This window comes from Pelophylax lessonae, assembly GCF_965119305.1.
Source record: "Pelophylax lessonae genome assembly, chromosome: 1".
NCBI classification, from domain to species: domain Eukaryota; kingdom Metazoa; phylum Chordata; class Amphibia; order Anura; family Ranidae; genus Pelophylax; species Pelophylax lessonae.
This window is the reverse complement of record NC_138768.1, coordinates 74587691-74604016: the sequence shown is the minus strand read 5'-3', so window position 1 is coordinate 74604016 and position 16326 is coordinate 74587691. Positions and strand designations below refer to the sequence as shown.

Sequence of the window (16326 nt, the reverse complement as noted above, 5' to 3'; positions counted from 1 at the left end):
TAAATTAACTAAGGGTCTGGGATCATCCGAGTTGAATGGACGACCCAATGACTGAGTGGAAGACTGTATACCAATCACAGTGTATTATAGGTCCACACATGTTAGTCTCACACTGGTTGCACACCACCAACCCTCTATGGACAGAAAAATAGATGGAAGCCTTTAATGTGGACAGGCCAACCTGGGTATAGAAGACTAACCGTGTCCCACAAAAACAGGCTTACAAAAAAGGCTGACAGATGTAATGTATTATTTGGCGTCACCACTTCTGAAATAGGGACAGTGCCAGTGTCAGTCCTCAATAAACACTCCGCCAGATGTGGCCTGTGTGTCACTTCCTCACAGAGCACCCGTATACCCATCTCCTGTCACAGTCCATGGTCACCCACCCATACAATGCGCCACTGTAGATTGACCCTGCAGGCCCTGAGCAATAAATACCCCTGCCTTTATTAAAATGTTTTTTTTTTTTTTTAATGGATCTTATTCAGATAATATAAATAATGATGTATTGTATCAGATTTCAAAAAATAAAGTCCAAAAACCACTAGATTCTTAATTCAAAAGAGGACCTTTCTATTTTAAAAAGTCTAGGAGCTGTATTTTTCTGTTAAAACACTTGACCGGATTTTTGGGCAGAAGTTTGGCTTATTGTATCTATTTTAGGACAGTGTTCTGAGACAGGTTAGCTTGTAGCAAAGAGGAAGAGCTGGCCAGTAGAATTTCATTCAAATGTTTATCGGAGCATTTGATAATACCATTATGGACTCAGTGAATATGGTATGAAAAAATGTTGATTTGCCATGACAATGTCTCCATTCTATGTTTAGTTTTGGGAGGAATGTGCACAATACAATAAATACAATTTTTCCTACACAAAATCCACATTTAATGTTAGAATTGTGTTTGTTCAAAAAATTCTCACTCTTTTCCTCAAATTTCTTTGTCACTACAATCAAAAGCAATCATTAATTTGTCTTTATTAACTATTAGGAAATTGAACAAGCATTCCGAAAATACAATTTCTTTAAAGGAATCCTACTGGTGTATGGCCAGCCTTAGCTAGGAAGGATGTGGGAGAAGGAAGGAAAACAAAGAGCAGTCAGTGGTGTCTTTTTAGTATATCCTCTATAGTAGCAAGTAGCAAGAACAGTCGATATCTAAATGTTCAAATTTAATCGGTGAGTGTGGGAAATCTAGACCATTCTTAATGGAGATGCTTTGGTACCTATGGCACACAGTATTTTTTTTTGCATGTGGATGCTGATCATTGTGTTGTCTCACCTTGTAGGAGCATCTTGTTTACCATCAAACCAAGCTAAAGGTGTTTAGCTTGACACCTGGAGAGGACTATGTGATCCAGGTCCGATGCAAAGCTGACAGCAAGCACTGGAGTGATTGGAGTGAGGAAAGCTATATTAAGATTCCTGGAGGTAATGATATATATTACGCATCACATCATCTAGCAAAGCTCTTAGAGCCTATTTAGACTAGCGCGACTTGTCAGGCGACTTGTCAGCCTGACAAGTCGCGGTAGGTCGCGGTTCACTCCGACTTAGAAAAAGGGTCCTGTACTACTTTGGGGCGACCTGGGAGCGACTTGCATAGACTTCCATTATGTGAAGTCCCTGCAAGTCGCGGTGCACAGCGGTGCACGCGACTTCACAGGTCGCCCCCCGAAGTCGGATCGCCTCAGTGTGAACCGGCTCTTACAGTAAATATTGTTGACATTAACAAAAAAAAAATATTGAGTACTGATAACTTTTTAAACAGAAATATTGCTTTAAAGTACACTCCTGTTTCAAAAATAATAATGACTTTCATGATAAAAAAAAATGGCACACCATTACATCGCTACCCAAACCAGAATTAAGCATTGTTGGCTGCTTGAAGTTCAGAAATAATTGCTTTGATGGTTCAGCTTAAAGGGGGATGGGGGTTGGTGGGACCCAGAGAGGAGATTTAGGTTCTTTAGGGGAAAGGCAGATTGGGGACCTCCTCTTTGCTGTAGATACAGACCTGCAAACTCTGTATGATACTTAAATCATGGTGATGACCCAAAAGACCCAATACATGTGCCACTTTAGCTCTCAAAAGGGGTACAAGTCCTTGATGTCCACTGCTAAGAGTGCTGGTCTCGGAGGGAGCTCGTCCTTGCTCCTGTAATCACTAAGTGTGAAGAAAGGTCTCCCTATAGCCACACATCTGTACAGTCTGAGGGATTGATGGGGAGTTGCAACCTCAGCCTGGACTCCAACCAGACCACGCCTCCAATGTGTTTCGCTCTGCCCCTCAGAGCTCTGATGGGCGGAGTGAAACATGTTTGGGCGTGGCCTGGTTGGAGTCAGGCTAAGGTTGCCACTCACCATCGATCCCTGGGATTCTGCAGACATATGATACAAAACGTTTTAATGCAATGATAGAGTTTGTTTTTTTCTGGCTAACTGGTATGATTGCTGAGAATTTTTGTATTGTGTTTTATTATGTTCTATATTGTGGGGTTGGTTTACGAAAACTGGAGAGTGCAAAATCCTGTGCAGCTGTACATGATAGCCAATCAGCTTCTAAATTCAGCTTGTTCAATTAGGCTTTGAAAAAGGACCGGGAAGCTGATTGATTTCTATGAAGAGCTTTGCACTCTCCAGTTTTGGTAAATCAACCCCATAGTTTCTATTAAAGTTTATGTAAAGCCAAAACCTTTTTGCCAGCTTTGTACAGAGTGGGTAAGGTTAGATAGAACAACTGTTGGGTTTTTTCTTGCTTTCGGGACTAAAAAACAAGTTTTGGCTGGGCATACACATACATTGTATTTCTTCACTTTATCTAAGTGATAGTGCTCCTTTAATAAATTGAATATTATGTCTGTTTCTGGCCCATTAACAATGTGTTCTGTGCACTCAAGGTCCAAGGAAAAGAGACATGACACTGTGGATATCAGTTGCTGTGCTGTCTGTTATCATTTGTCTCACAATGATTTGGACAATGGCATTAAAAGGATGCAGGTGAGTCTTTTAGTTGTAGAGTGTGAGGTTACTGAAAAACTAAAGTGTATCTATGGCCAAAACATTTTTTTGGAATAGTGTAGGGCAGTGGTCTCCAAACTGTGGCCTGGGGGCATAATGCGGCTTGCCTATTTTTTTACCCTTGGGGTATTATTCCTCCGATACCAGGCATTATTTCTCTCACTAACACCAATGATCGGGCACTATTCCTTCCACTGACACCAATGATCGGGCACTATTCCTTTCACTGACACCAATGATCGGGCACTATTCCTTCCATTGACATCAGTGACAGGGCACTATTCCTCCGACTGACACCAATGATGGAGCACTTTTCCTTCAACAGACTCCAATAATGGGGCACTATTCCTCCCACTGACACAAACGTTGGGGCACTATTCCTCCCACAGACACCAATAATTGGGCACTATTCCTCCCACTGATACCAATGATGGGGCACTATTTCTCCCATTGACACCAATGATGGGGCTCTATTCCTCCCAATGATACCAATGATGAGGCACTATTCCTCCCATGGACACCAATAATGGGGCACTACTCCTCCCACTGATACCAATGATGGGGCACTATTCCTCCCATTGACACAAATGATGAGGCACTATTCCTTCCACTGACACCAATGATGGGGCACTATTCCTCCCACTGACACCAACAATGGGGCACTATTCCTCCCACTGACACCAATGATGGGGCACTATTCCTCCCACTGACACCAATGATGGGGCACTAATAACTTTTCTAATACCAAAGATGGGACATTGTTTACTTCCTGTGATCCCAGGACATTTTCTACTCCCACTAGCGATGGTCTGACCTCCATAAAGTCTGAACCACAGTAAAAAAAGCTCTTTGTTTAGAAAGTTTGTAGATCCCTGGTGTAGGGAATAGTTAGAACCCAGTCACTTTTTTGAAGCAGTTTGAAAGATTTCCCTTCACTCCTGTCTCAGGAAATCAATAGGAGGTTTCTCTAAAGTAAAAAAAAGTTCAGAGTTTCAGGGTAACTACACATTTTGCAACGTGGGAATGCACACAAAAGTGCACACGTTCTCGCAATGCACAAAAATCACTTTTGCAGACACACAGCGGTGCCATTATTTCTTAATGTCATCCCAACACACCTTGCTAACACACACGCCAAAATGCATGGTAACAGAAATTTGTTTTTTTTCCATAATTTGAATCCGGACAATGGTCACCAGGTCAAGTAGAAATGGTGAGACAGACAGCAATGATTGGGGTTCTAACCCTTTCATAATCTTTGTTTTCCAATAACCCTTCCATACATTTATCACATTATAGTCACTAGATGTTGCTGATGATTATAGGAAATAAATACTTAAAGAAGAAGTACAGCCTAAGCTCGCTTGGGTGTACTTCTCCGGTGGATCACAGGAGTGCAGTTCGTTCTGCAGTCCTGTGACCCATTTTCAGCAGACAGTGGCTGACGTCACAGAGCCAATCCAGGGTCGGGCAAGATCGCGACAAAGTCAGGATCCGCCCACATGCCTGGACCGACACCCAGCTCATCCGCTTAGCAAGCCGCTGAGAGCTTGAGCCAGCAGTTCCCACCCTGGGGGGACAAAGCTCTCTGCTCAGGGAGCCCTGAGAACCAATCGATCGGCGGTGTTTGATCACTCGGTTCTCAGTCTTAGTGCTGCCGGGGGACAGATGCAGCATCTTACTTGGTAAGTATGATTCTGCAAAAACAAAGAAACCCCATACACACCCCAGACTTCTCTTTTAAATAAATACCTACTATCTGATGATCCTTAGCAACATCAAGTGGCCATAATGCGGTACTTTCTTGAACTACTCTGTTTTTTTTAATGAATAAATAACATCCAACCTATAGATGGAATAGCCTAAACACATTTGATTTTGCCCTGTTTGCATGAAAAAAATGTACCAGCAGTTTTGCTGGACAAATAGCTATGCAACTTTTTTACAAATATACCTCTATGTGTGTATATACAGTATACAGAGAATGAGCACTGTTAAAGTATTTCTGAATATTTTTTTTCTTTTTTTATTCCCTGTAACGGGAAGTCAGATCACAGTACCAAAAAAAAAAAAGGGATTTAGAGATTTGAAAGAGGCTGAGAGCAATAGAAGAGACTATTTAAAATTAAGAATACATACTTGCCCAAAATTTACTAAACATTCCTACTTTTCTAAAAAGAAATTACTATATGTAGAGAAATAGAGCTTTTTTTAAACAAAGCAAGAAGGTTCATTTTCATTTTTTTTTTTTTTTTTGCTGGAAATTAAAAACTTGTTTTCTTGACACTCTCCCAGGAGTTCCTGGCACAGTGCCAGACATCTAGGACATTACTCCTGAAGGTGGATTGGATGGGGGAAATATTTTTATTATAGGTTATTATTGCATAATCCTATAGTATTTCAGCTGAAAGCGGTTGAGTCGATTTTCACCAGCACTGCTTACATGCAGAGTTGGTGTCCTGGTTCCTAATGGAACTCTCAGCTAGGAATGATTATATTCTTCCCATGTTAAGTGGGTTTCCTCTGTGCACTCCGGTATTTTTTTTTACGTGGGAAAAAAATTATTCAAATAGCATTCTGTCTGAAAATGGGCCCTTTCTCTTTTGCTTGCGTTGCTGCAACACAGACATCAGTTTTTTAGCACCTCAGAAGCAGAAGTTGAGCAGTAAAATGCCCCTGTGAAAGTACCATTGAATATACTGTATAGCCTAATGTGGAAACCCCTCTGAATGACTGAGATCACATGTTTTTTAAGTGAAGGGTTCTGTTATAGCTGAACTCCAGGGAAAACAGAAATCCTCCCTTGCAGTGGGGCTGCCCCCGCACTTCAAGGGTTAAATGCTCTTTTAGGGTCTAGGGAACCAGAAAAAAACATTTTTTCTTACCCAATTCCCGTTCCCACAGGTTCCTCTGAGTTCTAAGTCTGGTTCCCGTAGCCTCTTCTCCTCTATGCCCAAGCGGCTTTATGCCCTCTGATGTTTTCCATTTCAGTGCAGAGCCCATAGACCTGCATTGAATGAGTGGATGCTGAAGGACAGTCCACTTGGCCAGAGCATAAGATAGAGGAGTGCCAGTGAAGCAGAGGATTGGCTATGTAAAACTTCTGTTAGAGGTTCCCTAGACCTAAATGAGCCTGTAGCACTTGTGGTGCAGAAACAGCCTCACTGAAAGGAAGTGTTTTTGTTCTTGGAGATGCAGAATGGGGGGTCCCCCTAGGGTGTGGGACTTTACCGGCAAACAACACTTCCACAAAATATATAAAAATTAAATAATTTTATTAACAAAATTTAAAATAGATCTTACATAGATCTGGAGTATCACATAGTTTGTACAGAAAATAAGTATAAATGTAATTTCAAAAAATAAAGAACAAATGGTGATGCATATACTCAGAGGTATATGTTGGCTTCTTGAAGGAAATCCTCCCACCCGACGCGTTTCAGGCACGCAGGCCTTTCTTCAGGGGTCTGAAAGTGGGGAGATTTGTGATTTCCTACATAACATAGTAAACATTGTATAAATTTTTGCATAGAAGATTTTATCAATTGCATTTTCTGTACAAACTATGTGATACTCCAGATCTATGTAAGATCTATTTTAAATTTTGTTAATAAAATTATTTAATTTTTATATATTTTGTGGAAGTGTTGTTTGCGGTAAAGTCCCACACCCTAGGGGGACCCCCCATTCAGCCTGTCTAATCCAGGGATGTTGGCAAACCACTTCCAAGCTTTCATATAGCTGAGGTATACATCTTCGAATTTTTTCTTGGAGATGGGCTTTAATGTATCATCATACAAAGACATTTTACATAATCATGCACTTTCAGTGGCAACAGTTTAGGGAAGGTCCTTCCCTGTTCCAAAACAACTGGCTGTGCCCTTGTACACCAAGCCAACTCCATACAAACATGGTTTGATGTGGAGAATTGGAGTGGCCTGCACAGAGCCCTGACCTCAGTCTTACTGGACACCTTTGGGGTGAATTGAAACATTGATTGTGAGCCTGGTATTCTCCATTCATCATGAGTATCTAACCTTAAAAATGCTCTTTTGGCTGAATCGGCACCAATTTAAACAGACACAATCCAAAATCTTGTGGAAAGCCTTACCAGATAGGTGGTAGCTGTGATAGCTACAAAGGGATATCGCCCTAGGTTTTGAAATAGGATGCCCAACAAGCTTATATAGTCGAGATTGGCAGGTGTACTGACTTTTGGCTTGGTAATAATGTATTTCAGCTCGATACAATTAGTGAATAATCCCTAAACAGGTTAAATGTACTTCAGTTTTTGTTGACCAGGTGGGTTTGTCAGATCTTCATTTCAATTTTTTTTCCTACAATTTATCTTCCAGTTGGATGGCCTGTATATGTCCTCCTGTTCCTGGACCAAAAATAATGGGATTTGATACCCAGCTCCTCAAGGTAACGGTTTCTTTCTTTTTTTTACTTACTGATTTAGAAATAATTTAGAAGATGTCTATTTTATGATTAAGTGCTTGTAGAAATTACAATCCATAGTTTACAGTGGCAATGGAAATAGAGCAGTTTTATAGATTCTTGTGTAGCCTGCTTTTTCTGGAATTTTCTCCTTTCTCCCCTTTGCTTCAGTTTGGGCTTTGCGCCATTATGGCCTTTCCTGTCCCCTGGTGCTTGCTTGCTTCTGCCTTCACTTCATTCTAGCAGTGGGTCAGTAACCAACACTTTAGTTGTGTATCTCTCCTTTCTCCTCTGATCCTTGCTTGGTGGATTAGTGTGTCCTTTCTCTTAACAAAGAGTAGAACTGTGTCGAGGCAAGGGACATTTAAAATATTTATATATTCTTAAAGCGGAGCTCCACCCAAAAGGGGAAGTTCCGCTTTAAGCACTTCTTTTTCTCAAAAATGCCACATTTGGCATGTAATTTTTTTTTGGGGGGGGGCAGGTAATCACTTACTCTCTCACTTCCACTCGAGTCGTCTAGGCGTTCTCCTCTCCCCCTACCTCTTTGCAACCTTCTGGGACATGTCAGGTCCCAGAAGATTGACCTACCAATAGGGAGGCTCGTGCATGTGCAGTGGGCACCCGGCTGTGAAGCTGCAAGCTGTCACAACGAGTTCCCACACTTGCAATGCTGGCGCCACGGAGAGGAGAGGGAAAGAAGTGAGGCTTTGGGCGGCCGCATCGCTGGACTGTGGGACAGGTGAGTGTGTGTTTGTTAAAAGTCAGCAGCTACACTTTTTGTAGCTGCTGACTACACAAAAACGAGTGGAACTCCGCTTTAGCATCCTAGATTGGGACATTACTTTCTCCTGATCTCTGAAGTCTGTGTTACATACTACTGATCACTACACTCTGAATTACTTACTCCTGACCTTGTACTCTGTGTTACATACTACTGACCTCTGAACGTTGCATTACTTACCTCTGACCTTTGAACTCTGTGTTCCTTTTTACCCCTGAACTCTATTGACCACTGAACTTTTAAAACCTCCAATTAATGTTTAATGAGGCCGTGCTAGTTGTCAACTTAAAAAACAAAAAAAAACCCAGAGGATTTTTGATCTCTTCCATGTTGTTCAGGTAGCTCTCCATCTCTTCAGAGTTTCCTACCCCTGATGTGTGCTGTACACCCAAATGTGTAAGGACACTAGTGATCGACCAATATCGGTTTTTCGTTGCCGATACCGATATTTTGGCCAATGCATATCGGTATCGGCCGATATGGGCTGATATTTTTGTACATTTAAAAATATTTTTTTTTTCTCTAAAGGTACTCTTGTGGTACTCTTGTCTAAAAGACCCCAAACCCCTCCTCTGCACTTAAAAGCTTTCAAAACGCCAAGTTTGGCTGTTTTGAATGCTGTAATTTTTTTTAATCTGGTGCCAGTATTTTTGCATGGAGACCTGATCAGAGCCGAATGCGGCTTTGATCGGGGTTTTTGGCAACCGTGCAGGCTGGTTGCCCGGGCGTTTGCGGTGGTACGGGAGAGCCGCGGAAGGCGGTGGGAGGGGGCGTCCCCTCCCGCTCCTTATAATGACAGCCGAGTGGCTTCTCAGCCACATCGGTTGTCATTACAAGACAACCGACCGTCAGCTATGGATGCGAGTACCGGGGTGATGCCTGTAGCTACAGGCATCACTCCGGTACAAGCACTTTCCCGAAATATCGGCAATATCAGTAACCTCAGGGGTCGATTCTGATATATATCGGGGAAAGTGCATATCGGTCCTTGATATATCGACTTTGCCGGTAATCGGTCGTTCCCTAGTGGACACCATTCAAGTTAAGGTGTTTCCAATATAGGGTACTGTTATTGCTACAACATACAAATACATTTAGACAACTGTGCACATCTCACTGGCTATAATTTGGGATGGTCTTTTTCTGTATGCCCCCTGCACAAAGCCAGGTCTATAAAGACACAGTTTGATGAGTTTTGTGCAGGGAAACTCAAGTGGCCTACTAAGAGCCCTGACCTCAAATCTACTGAAAGTTTTTGGATTAGGTCTTTGCATCCAAATTCAGTCCACAATATCACCAATTCTCCTTTGGTAGAATGGGCACCAATTCCCAAACCCTTAAGGAAAGCCTTCCTGCAAGGGTGGACAGTGTTTTAGCTTTAAGGGGGAAGTAAGCTCCATGTTAATTCCCATGGTTGCGTAATTAAATGACCAACAAGCTCAAATAGGTGTGATAGTCAGATGTCCACAAACATTTGGCTTTATGGTGTCGTTTTTTAAAATCAATAAAGGAGATTGTTCTCCTTTTTTTGTTTTAAAGTTTTTTACAACCATATAACATGTAACCATGTAACATCTACCATTTCGTAAGCTTTAACCACTATTTTATAAAACGTGTAAGCAGTAGTACTAACCAGATTTAGGTTGTCATCGGATATACATTTCTATGAATTGGTATATTGGATTGGCATATATTGTTACAGAAATAATGTAGGAAATATTTAATTTCAATAAAACCACACAAGTTTAAAATTACTTCACCTACTTTACCTTCTGACATCTTATTGCCAGGAGTGCATAGGGCTGTTTATGGTCTTCTCAATCTGCTCTGAACTTCTGATGGAACTTCATCCAAAGACTTTTATCAGTTTTGAATAGAGCGAGTATCGGTAAAATCTTTAAGTTTTCTGTAGCTGTCAGGGAGAAGGGTCCTCACCTCCTGTCTGTGAAACACAACAATAAATGCAGAAAATGTCCCCATTGGGAAAACAAATAGATTTTACAACTTTACCCCTATATCTAAAACAAAATTACAAAAAAAACAAAAAAAAAAATTACAAAAAATTAAAACAAAAAAAGTACACCCCCTACACATTGCTCTTTGCATTAGCTTGTTAATTAATCCTGTATTGTGACTTAAAGTGGAACTTCGCCTAAAAAGGGAAAGTTCCACTCTTTCTCCTTTATATTTGGAACTTTTTTTGGGGGGGCGGTTTATGGTCTTGGTCTAATGTTTATAAGCACTCTGTGAGGTGGGCGCCACCAGCATATTACAATTGTAACCTGTGGTACTGCATATGGGTATAATATTGAACAAACTCAAGAGAGAAGGTCATATGGATCAATCCAACATTTCATACAGACCTCATTGACTGATCATGAATTTTGTGTGTTTGGTTAGGCTATACTGTGGTAATACACACAGTTCTCCTGTATAGACTCATTTGTCACTAACTTTATCTGGGTAGTCAGTTTCTAATTCCCCTTGACATTTTTGTGATCCAATTTGAACGTATTTTATCTAACATCCTCATTGACAATCATATTTAAAAAACATTTTAAAAATGTACAGAAAGAGAGGACTATTGGTTCACAGTTGGTTAAGGATAATTGATGCCAGATTTGGTTACGTTTAGATATAAATCCACTATCCAAAATATCTCGGTGAAGTGAACCTTGTTAACCCTTCAAGATGTGATCCTTCCATCAAGTGTTCTTACAACTGTGGAACAGATTTGGTTACAATTTTGCAATATAAGTGTCTGTGTATTGGTGGGCCCTATGTAGGCGTTTTTTAAATACAGAGTTTGTTTTACCAATACTTTTTAGACATTTTTTTATTGATATGTGTCTATAACTATATCACTATACCTTTTTAAAAGTCCAAAAAAAACATTTCTTTGTCTTTACTGCTGACTTGTAGAGTCACCTTTTAAATGAGAGTAAAATTAAAGCCATTCATTTGCATTGCCTATCTGCTGTAACAGGTCTGTGAGAGCTCACAGAATGGTAGCTTTTACAATAGTAAGGCAATGACCATTATCTGGCTATGTTAATCTTCATCAAGCCATAACAAAGGTCCGCCAATGCATTCTGTTAAAATTGTATTAACATTGACTGCTTAAGCCCTGAAGAATGCATCGGCTGTAATTGATTCTCTTATCCATTAATTGTTTCAAAAAGTCCTTAAGTGAGAAGAATTTTTGTACCAACCAAGTGCCCCTCAGTACACATCCAAGAATAGACCCCTATGCAGGACAGACTTTAAAAGTGGGAGCATTCTCTTTAGTGAGTTGTAGCAGGTGAAGCCCAAGACAAAGGCACTACTGAGAGGTTTCAGAATGAACTTGCACCATGGGAGGAGTATATGGGAGAGTGAATCATTTTACACTTGCCCAGAGAACCACTTTTACTTGATTTTTCATGTACTATATTCCTGCCAAAACTTAAGGCAACCCTTCAGGCCTGAGAAACCAGTGACCTAACCTTAACCCCAGCGCTGATCTTTGCTAGGTCTTACTCTGATTTGCACCTTTATAAACCAATCACAAAGCAGGAATAGCAATCCAGAGCAGAGCATTTACATTATAAGGCGATTTTGTTTGCTCTCTGCACACACAGCTCAGGTCGGCCCACTATGAAAGATATAGTCATGGCAGCTACAAGAATACCGATGTAGAATTCATGTGTAAGTATATGCTAAGTGCTTATTACTTTCCAAAGTACTGTGTGTAATCCCATGACTCCTGGGGCTTTTGTGCACTGGCATCTTATCAAGTATGTTGCTTTAAATTATTGGTATTAAATCTTTAAAGGGAACTCCTGATAAACAATTATAGATAGTTGGAACATGTAGTTATAATTGCCCAAATACTTTTATTTAGCCCATCATGTGATTCACACATCATTTCCAGGTCAATATAGTCTGAATGCGATCACCCATATTGGCACCCCCTATCTATCAGAAAAATAGTAGGCCTGCCTGACTGGATGCAAATTCAATGGTTTGGTCAGGTATGCTTATATAGTTTTAGTGATGCTAAAAATGATTGTACAATCAGGCTGTATTGTTTATGGCTAATGATCACCTCCTTGCCTTTATCCTCTAGCACAGTGGTCTACAAACTGCAGCCCTTTGCTTGCCTTTATCTGGCCCTTAGGGCTATATTCCTCCTCCTAATATGAGACACTACTGACAACCAACAGTAGGGCACAATTTCTCCGACTGACACCAAAAATGGGGCACTATTCCTTACAAATGATGGTGCACTATTCCTCCCCTCAACACCAAATGTGGCCATGTTTACCCCCACTGATGCCAGGAAATTTTCCATAGTCCGGCCCACCTAATGTCTGAAGGGCAATAAACTGGTCCTTTGTTTGGAAAGTTTGGAGACCCCTGCTCTAGCACATAGCTGCTACCGCCTATTGGGAGGATCGTGTTACACATAGAGAAGCATTGAGATATTCTATGACACACATACAGCCTATTTATTCTAAATTGAGATAAAGTCTTAAATCACTCCTCTGTAAAATTGCTTGGTAATCAGCAAAAAGAAGTCAGTTCCAAAGCTTTGGAGTAGACATACTTTCTGGCAATCCCTTTTGAGATATGTGCCATCACTCAAACTTCATGGCAAATATAGATTCAGTGTAAAATACCTTTCTATTAAAGCGTTTTTCATAATTCTGTATGTGCAAAAGCCCAAATCTATTTATTTATTTATGAATAAAAGACTAATATAAAAACTCTGGTGCACACAAGCCCATACATGGAGTGTAATTATCTGTGGTTTGCTGTCTTGTTGTTCATTTGCATTTAAAATTTTATTTTCTTTCATTTCTTGCCAGAGCGGGAAATCTGAAGAACTGTTGAGTGCTTTTGGCTGTCAAGGATTTCCTCCAACCTCTGACTGCGAAGACCTCTTGGTGGAGTTTTTAGAGGTGGATGACAGCAAGGAGCACCTCATGTCCACTCCAGAAAAGGACCCACAAAGCCACCATATTAAAGTCTCCCCTGTGGACACAGACAATGACTCAGGAAGAGGAAGCTGTGACAGTCCCTTTCTTCCCTCTGAAGGAAAGAAGGACCAAAGGGTCATCTCCCAGGTTTTTAAGAGTGCTGAAAACAGTACTCATGAGCCTTCTGCAACTACATGCCCTTGGCCTCTACAAAATAAGCTGGATGCCTCATTTTCAAACGACAGTGATAGCAGTTCTTTTAACTGGCCCAATGGCACTGCAACGGATAACCCGTCTCCAAAGTCATCATACCACAACATCACAGATGTTTGCAAGTTAGCCCTTGGCGCCATGAATGTCAACACGCCAGCATTTCTGATGCCAAATGAAGAAAACAGCCAGCAGAGATTCTTTAGAACAATAGAGACCATTGGCGAGGAGAGCCAAAACAAGCAGTTTGACTTGGCAGATTTGCATTCCAAGGGTGTGGACCCTGATATGCTACTTTTACTGGCCATCCAGAAGACTTCTTTCATGGTTCCTCGAGCCATGGACTATGTGGAAGTTCATAAAGTTACCCAAAATGATGCCCTAGCATTAATACCAAAACACAAAGAAAACAGAGGCAAAACGGACCAATATTCAGTACTAGCTGAGAACAGGGAATATTCAAAAGTGGAAGGGGTAGAGGGAAACAATGTTTTAGTGTTAATGCCAAATCCGGAGGTTCAGGTCAGCCCTTCCAGTAGGGAAGCTATGAAGGAGTTTGCTCAAAAGGCCCAACAGAGCCAAGCTATGGGCTTCATGAGATCAGCTCAAAATGAAGGTGATATGCACTCTGCTGGGATGGGGTATTTGGATCCCTCAAGTTTTTTGCCTTGATCTTGTTAATTGGCAGCTCCACAGTGATATGTTAAGTCAGGACCAGTAGAGCAGGGTGGCAGTGAGTGTACTGTGTAGACTGCACTCACCTTGTTGTCCCTAGTGCTGTGATCTGCTACTTCAAAGCACCAGTTTGAGTGACTTCCAGTTCCTGTGACTTACTCATAAAGCCCAACTCCAGCCAAAACTTATAATATTTTAAAAAGGATTAAAAATAAATATTGTCAGATTTGTATTGCTTTTTGTGACCCCATTGGGGAAAGCTTTACTGTGACAGCAGGGTAAGAGATTAACGGATCGGTCATCACCAAAGCCGCAAATTACAAATCGTAAGAATCACCTGACAGAGGTTCTAGCCATTCCCCGTTTTACTGAAAAAAAAATGTGCTTTGTTGCAGTCTGTGTCCTTGCTGGACAGATTACTCACAACCTCCTGTCCTAACAGAAAGTAAAGGGGATCTCCACAATGAGGAAACAGCCATAAAAAAAGAAAAACAAAGTTGTATGCTTTCCAAGCCCAAAAAAGTTTTGGCCGGAGTTGCGATTTTTTTTTCTCAGAGTGTTTGATCTTTGTCAGGCCTGGTGAAAATTGAGATGTAGGCGCTGGTTATAAAAACGCCTCAGAACAGGCTTTTAAACAGTGGGTCAGTAACAGATCTTTTCAAATTTTATTCCTCACACTCCTCTTACTCCTGCCTGGTAAATTAGTGTGGGCTATCTCTTTAAAGTAGAACTATGACCATGCTATAGACATCCAAAGAGTTACGTATTCTTAACAAGTAATAAATGAGCTTTACCACCAGCACTGATTGACCTATTTAGATACAGGTACTGTGGAGTACTGCATCCTTAAATTGCACAGCAAAAGTAGAAATCCTTCAAACTTCATAGTAGAAGTTCTTCAAGTCCAGCCTCAGTACTCTACTGTCCCTTCTCTTCCCTTGCTCCTGCTCTATGTTAACATTAGAGGGGGCTGAGCTGCTATTTCACAGCTGTGAGTGTGGATCAGGGGAAACTGAGTGCTGTGTCGCTGCTAGGAGAGGGGAGAAGAGCAGTTAAATCACCATTAGAATAGGGGATGGGCAGGGGCTGAAAGATGGTGAAAGTGTTTTGCTATAAACTTTGATGAATTGCTCCACATTGTCTCCAGCTACAAAGATCAGTGGGGGATTCTGTTCAAATCTTATTACTGCTTGTTAAGAATATATCAGTATTCTGAGGTCCATTGCTTGACCACAGCTCTATCTTAAGGTTTATCGCTCAATGTCTCACAGCCAGGCAGGAGCAAATCTGCAGCTGTAGATAACAGCAAATCAGGTTTCATCTTTGTAAATAAATGGGCAATATGTTTTCTGTGAACTAGAGCTGCACGATTAATCGTTAAAAAATCATGATCTCAATTGAACCCCCCTCACAACCTTAATCCGGCATGTCCACGATTCATGTTAAACAGGTGCAGAGATGTTCTCTGCTCAGAGCTGTAAAAAAAAAAAAGGCAGCCGGCAAAGTTTATCACAACATTGCTCAGCGCTGAGATAAAATGAAACATTGTATTATTTGGCTCTTTTAGATCAAAGGAATGAACTTCGGTCTGCAAATGAGGGCAGTTTAACCACTTAAAGACTAAGCCCTTTTCTGACACTTATTGCTTACAAGTTAAAATCAGTATTTTTTGCTAGAAAATTACTTATATATAATGTTTGGGGTTTCTATTTTTTTAGCAGAGACCCGAGGGAAAAAAATGTCGGTTGTTGCAATATTTTACGTCACACTGTATTTGCGCAGCGGTCTTTCAAAAAGCAATTTTTTGGGGAAAAAATACACTTCAATGAATTAAAACACAACTAAAGTTAGCCCAATTTTTTTGTATAATGTAAAAGATGATGTGAGAATCGTGATCTTTATTAGAAGCAAAAAAATAGTGATTCTCATTTTATCCAGAATCGTGCAGCTCTACTATGAACACATTCAATTGCTCCAGTTTTCGAAAGCAAGGCCTAGCAAATACATTTTTTTATTTTGTGTGAGGAATCAATATTACTTTTACCCATTTAGCCCTAGCTAATGGTGTAACTGAGGTTTGTGGCACCTGAGGCCTTACTCATTTTTAGTAAATTAACAGCATCCAATCTTATGATCAATGTGGGACATTACAAAATGGCTGCTTTTTTTTTTGTCAAAGGAGATGGGTCTGCTGTGAACTGCATTTATGTTTCATGATTGCATTTTTAGGTAA

General features: G+C 40.7%; 1 protein-coding gene across 2 annotated transcripts in view; it reads left to right on the top strand.

Annotated features, from left to right (window-relative positions):
* Nucleotides 1-14354, top strand: part of PRLR (prolactin receptor) — a 122689-nt gene extending 108335 nt beyond the window's left edge. For both annotated transcript variants that reach the window (XM_082271024.1, XM_082271025.1), the window contains exons 6-9: nucleotides 1292-1433; nucleotides 2903-3002; nucleotides 7379-7448; nucleotides 13098-14354. In XM_082271024.1, coding sequence (XP_082127150.1) covers nucleotides 1292-1433; nucleotides 2903-3002; nucleotides 7379-7448; nucleotides 13098-14090 — 1305 coding nt within the window. In that variant the 3' untranslated portion in view covers nucleotides 14091-14354. The remainder of the gene's footprint in view (nucleotides 1-1291; nucleotides 1434-2902; nucleotides 3003-7378; nucleotides 7449-13097) is intronic.
* The last annotated feature ends 1972 nt before the right edge of the window (nucleotides 14355-16326 follow it).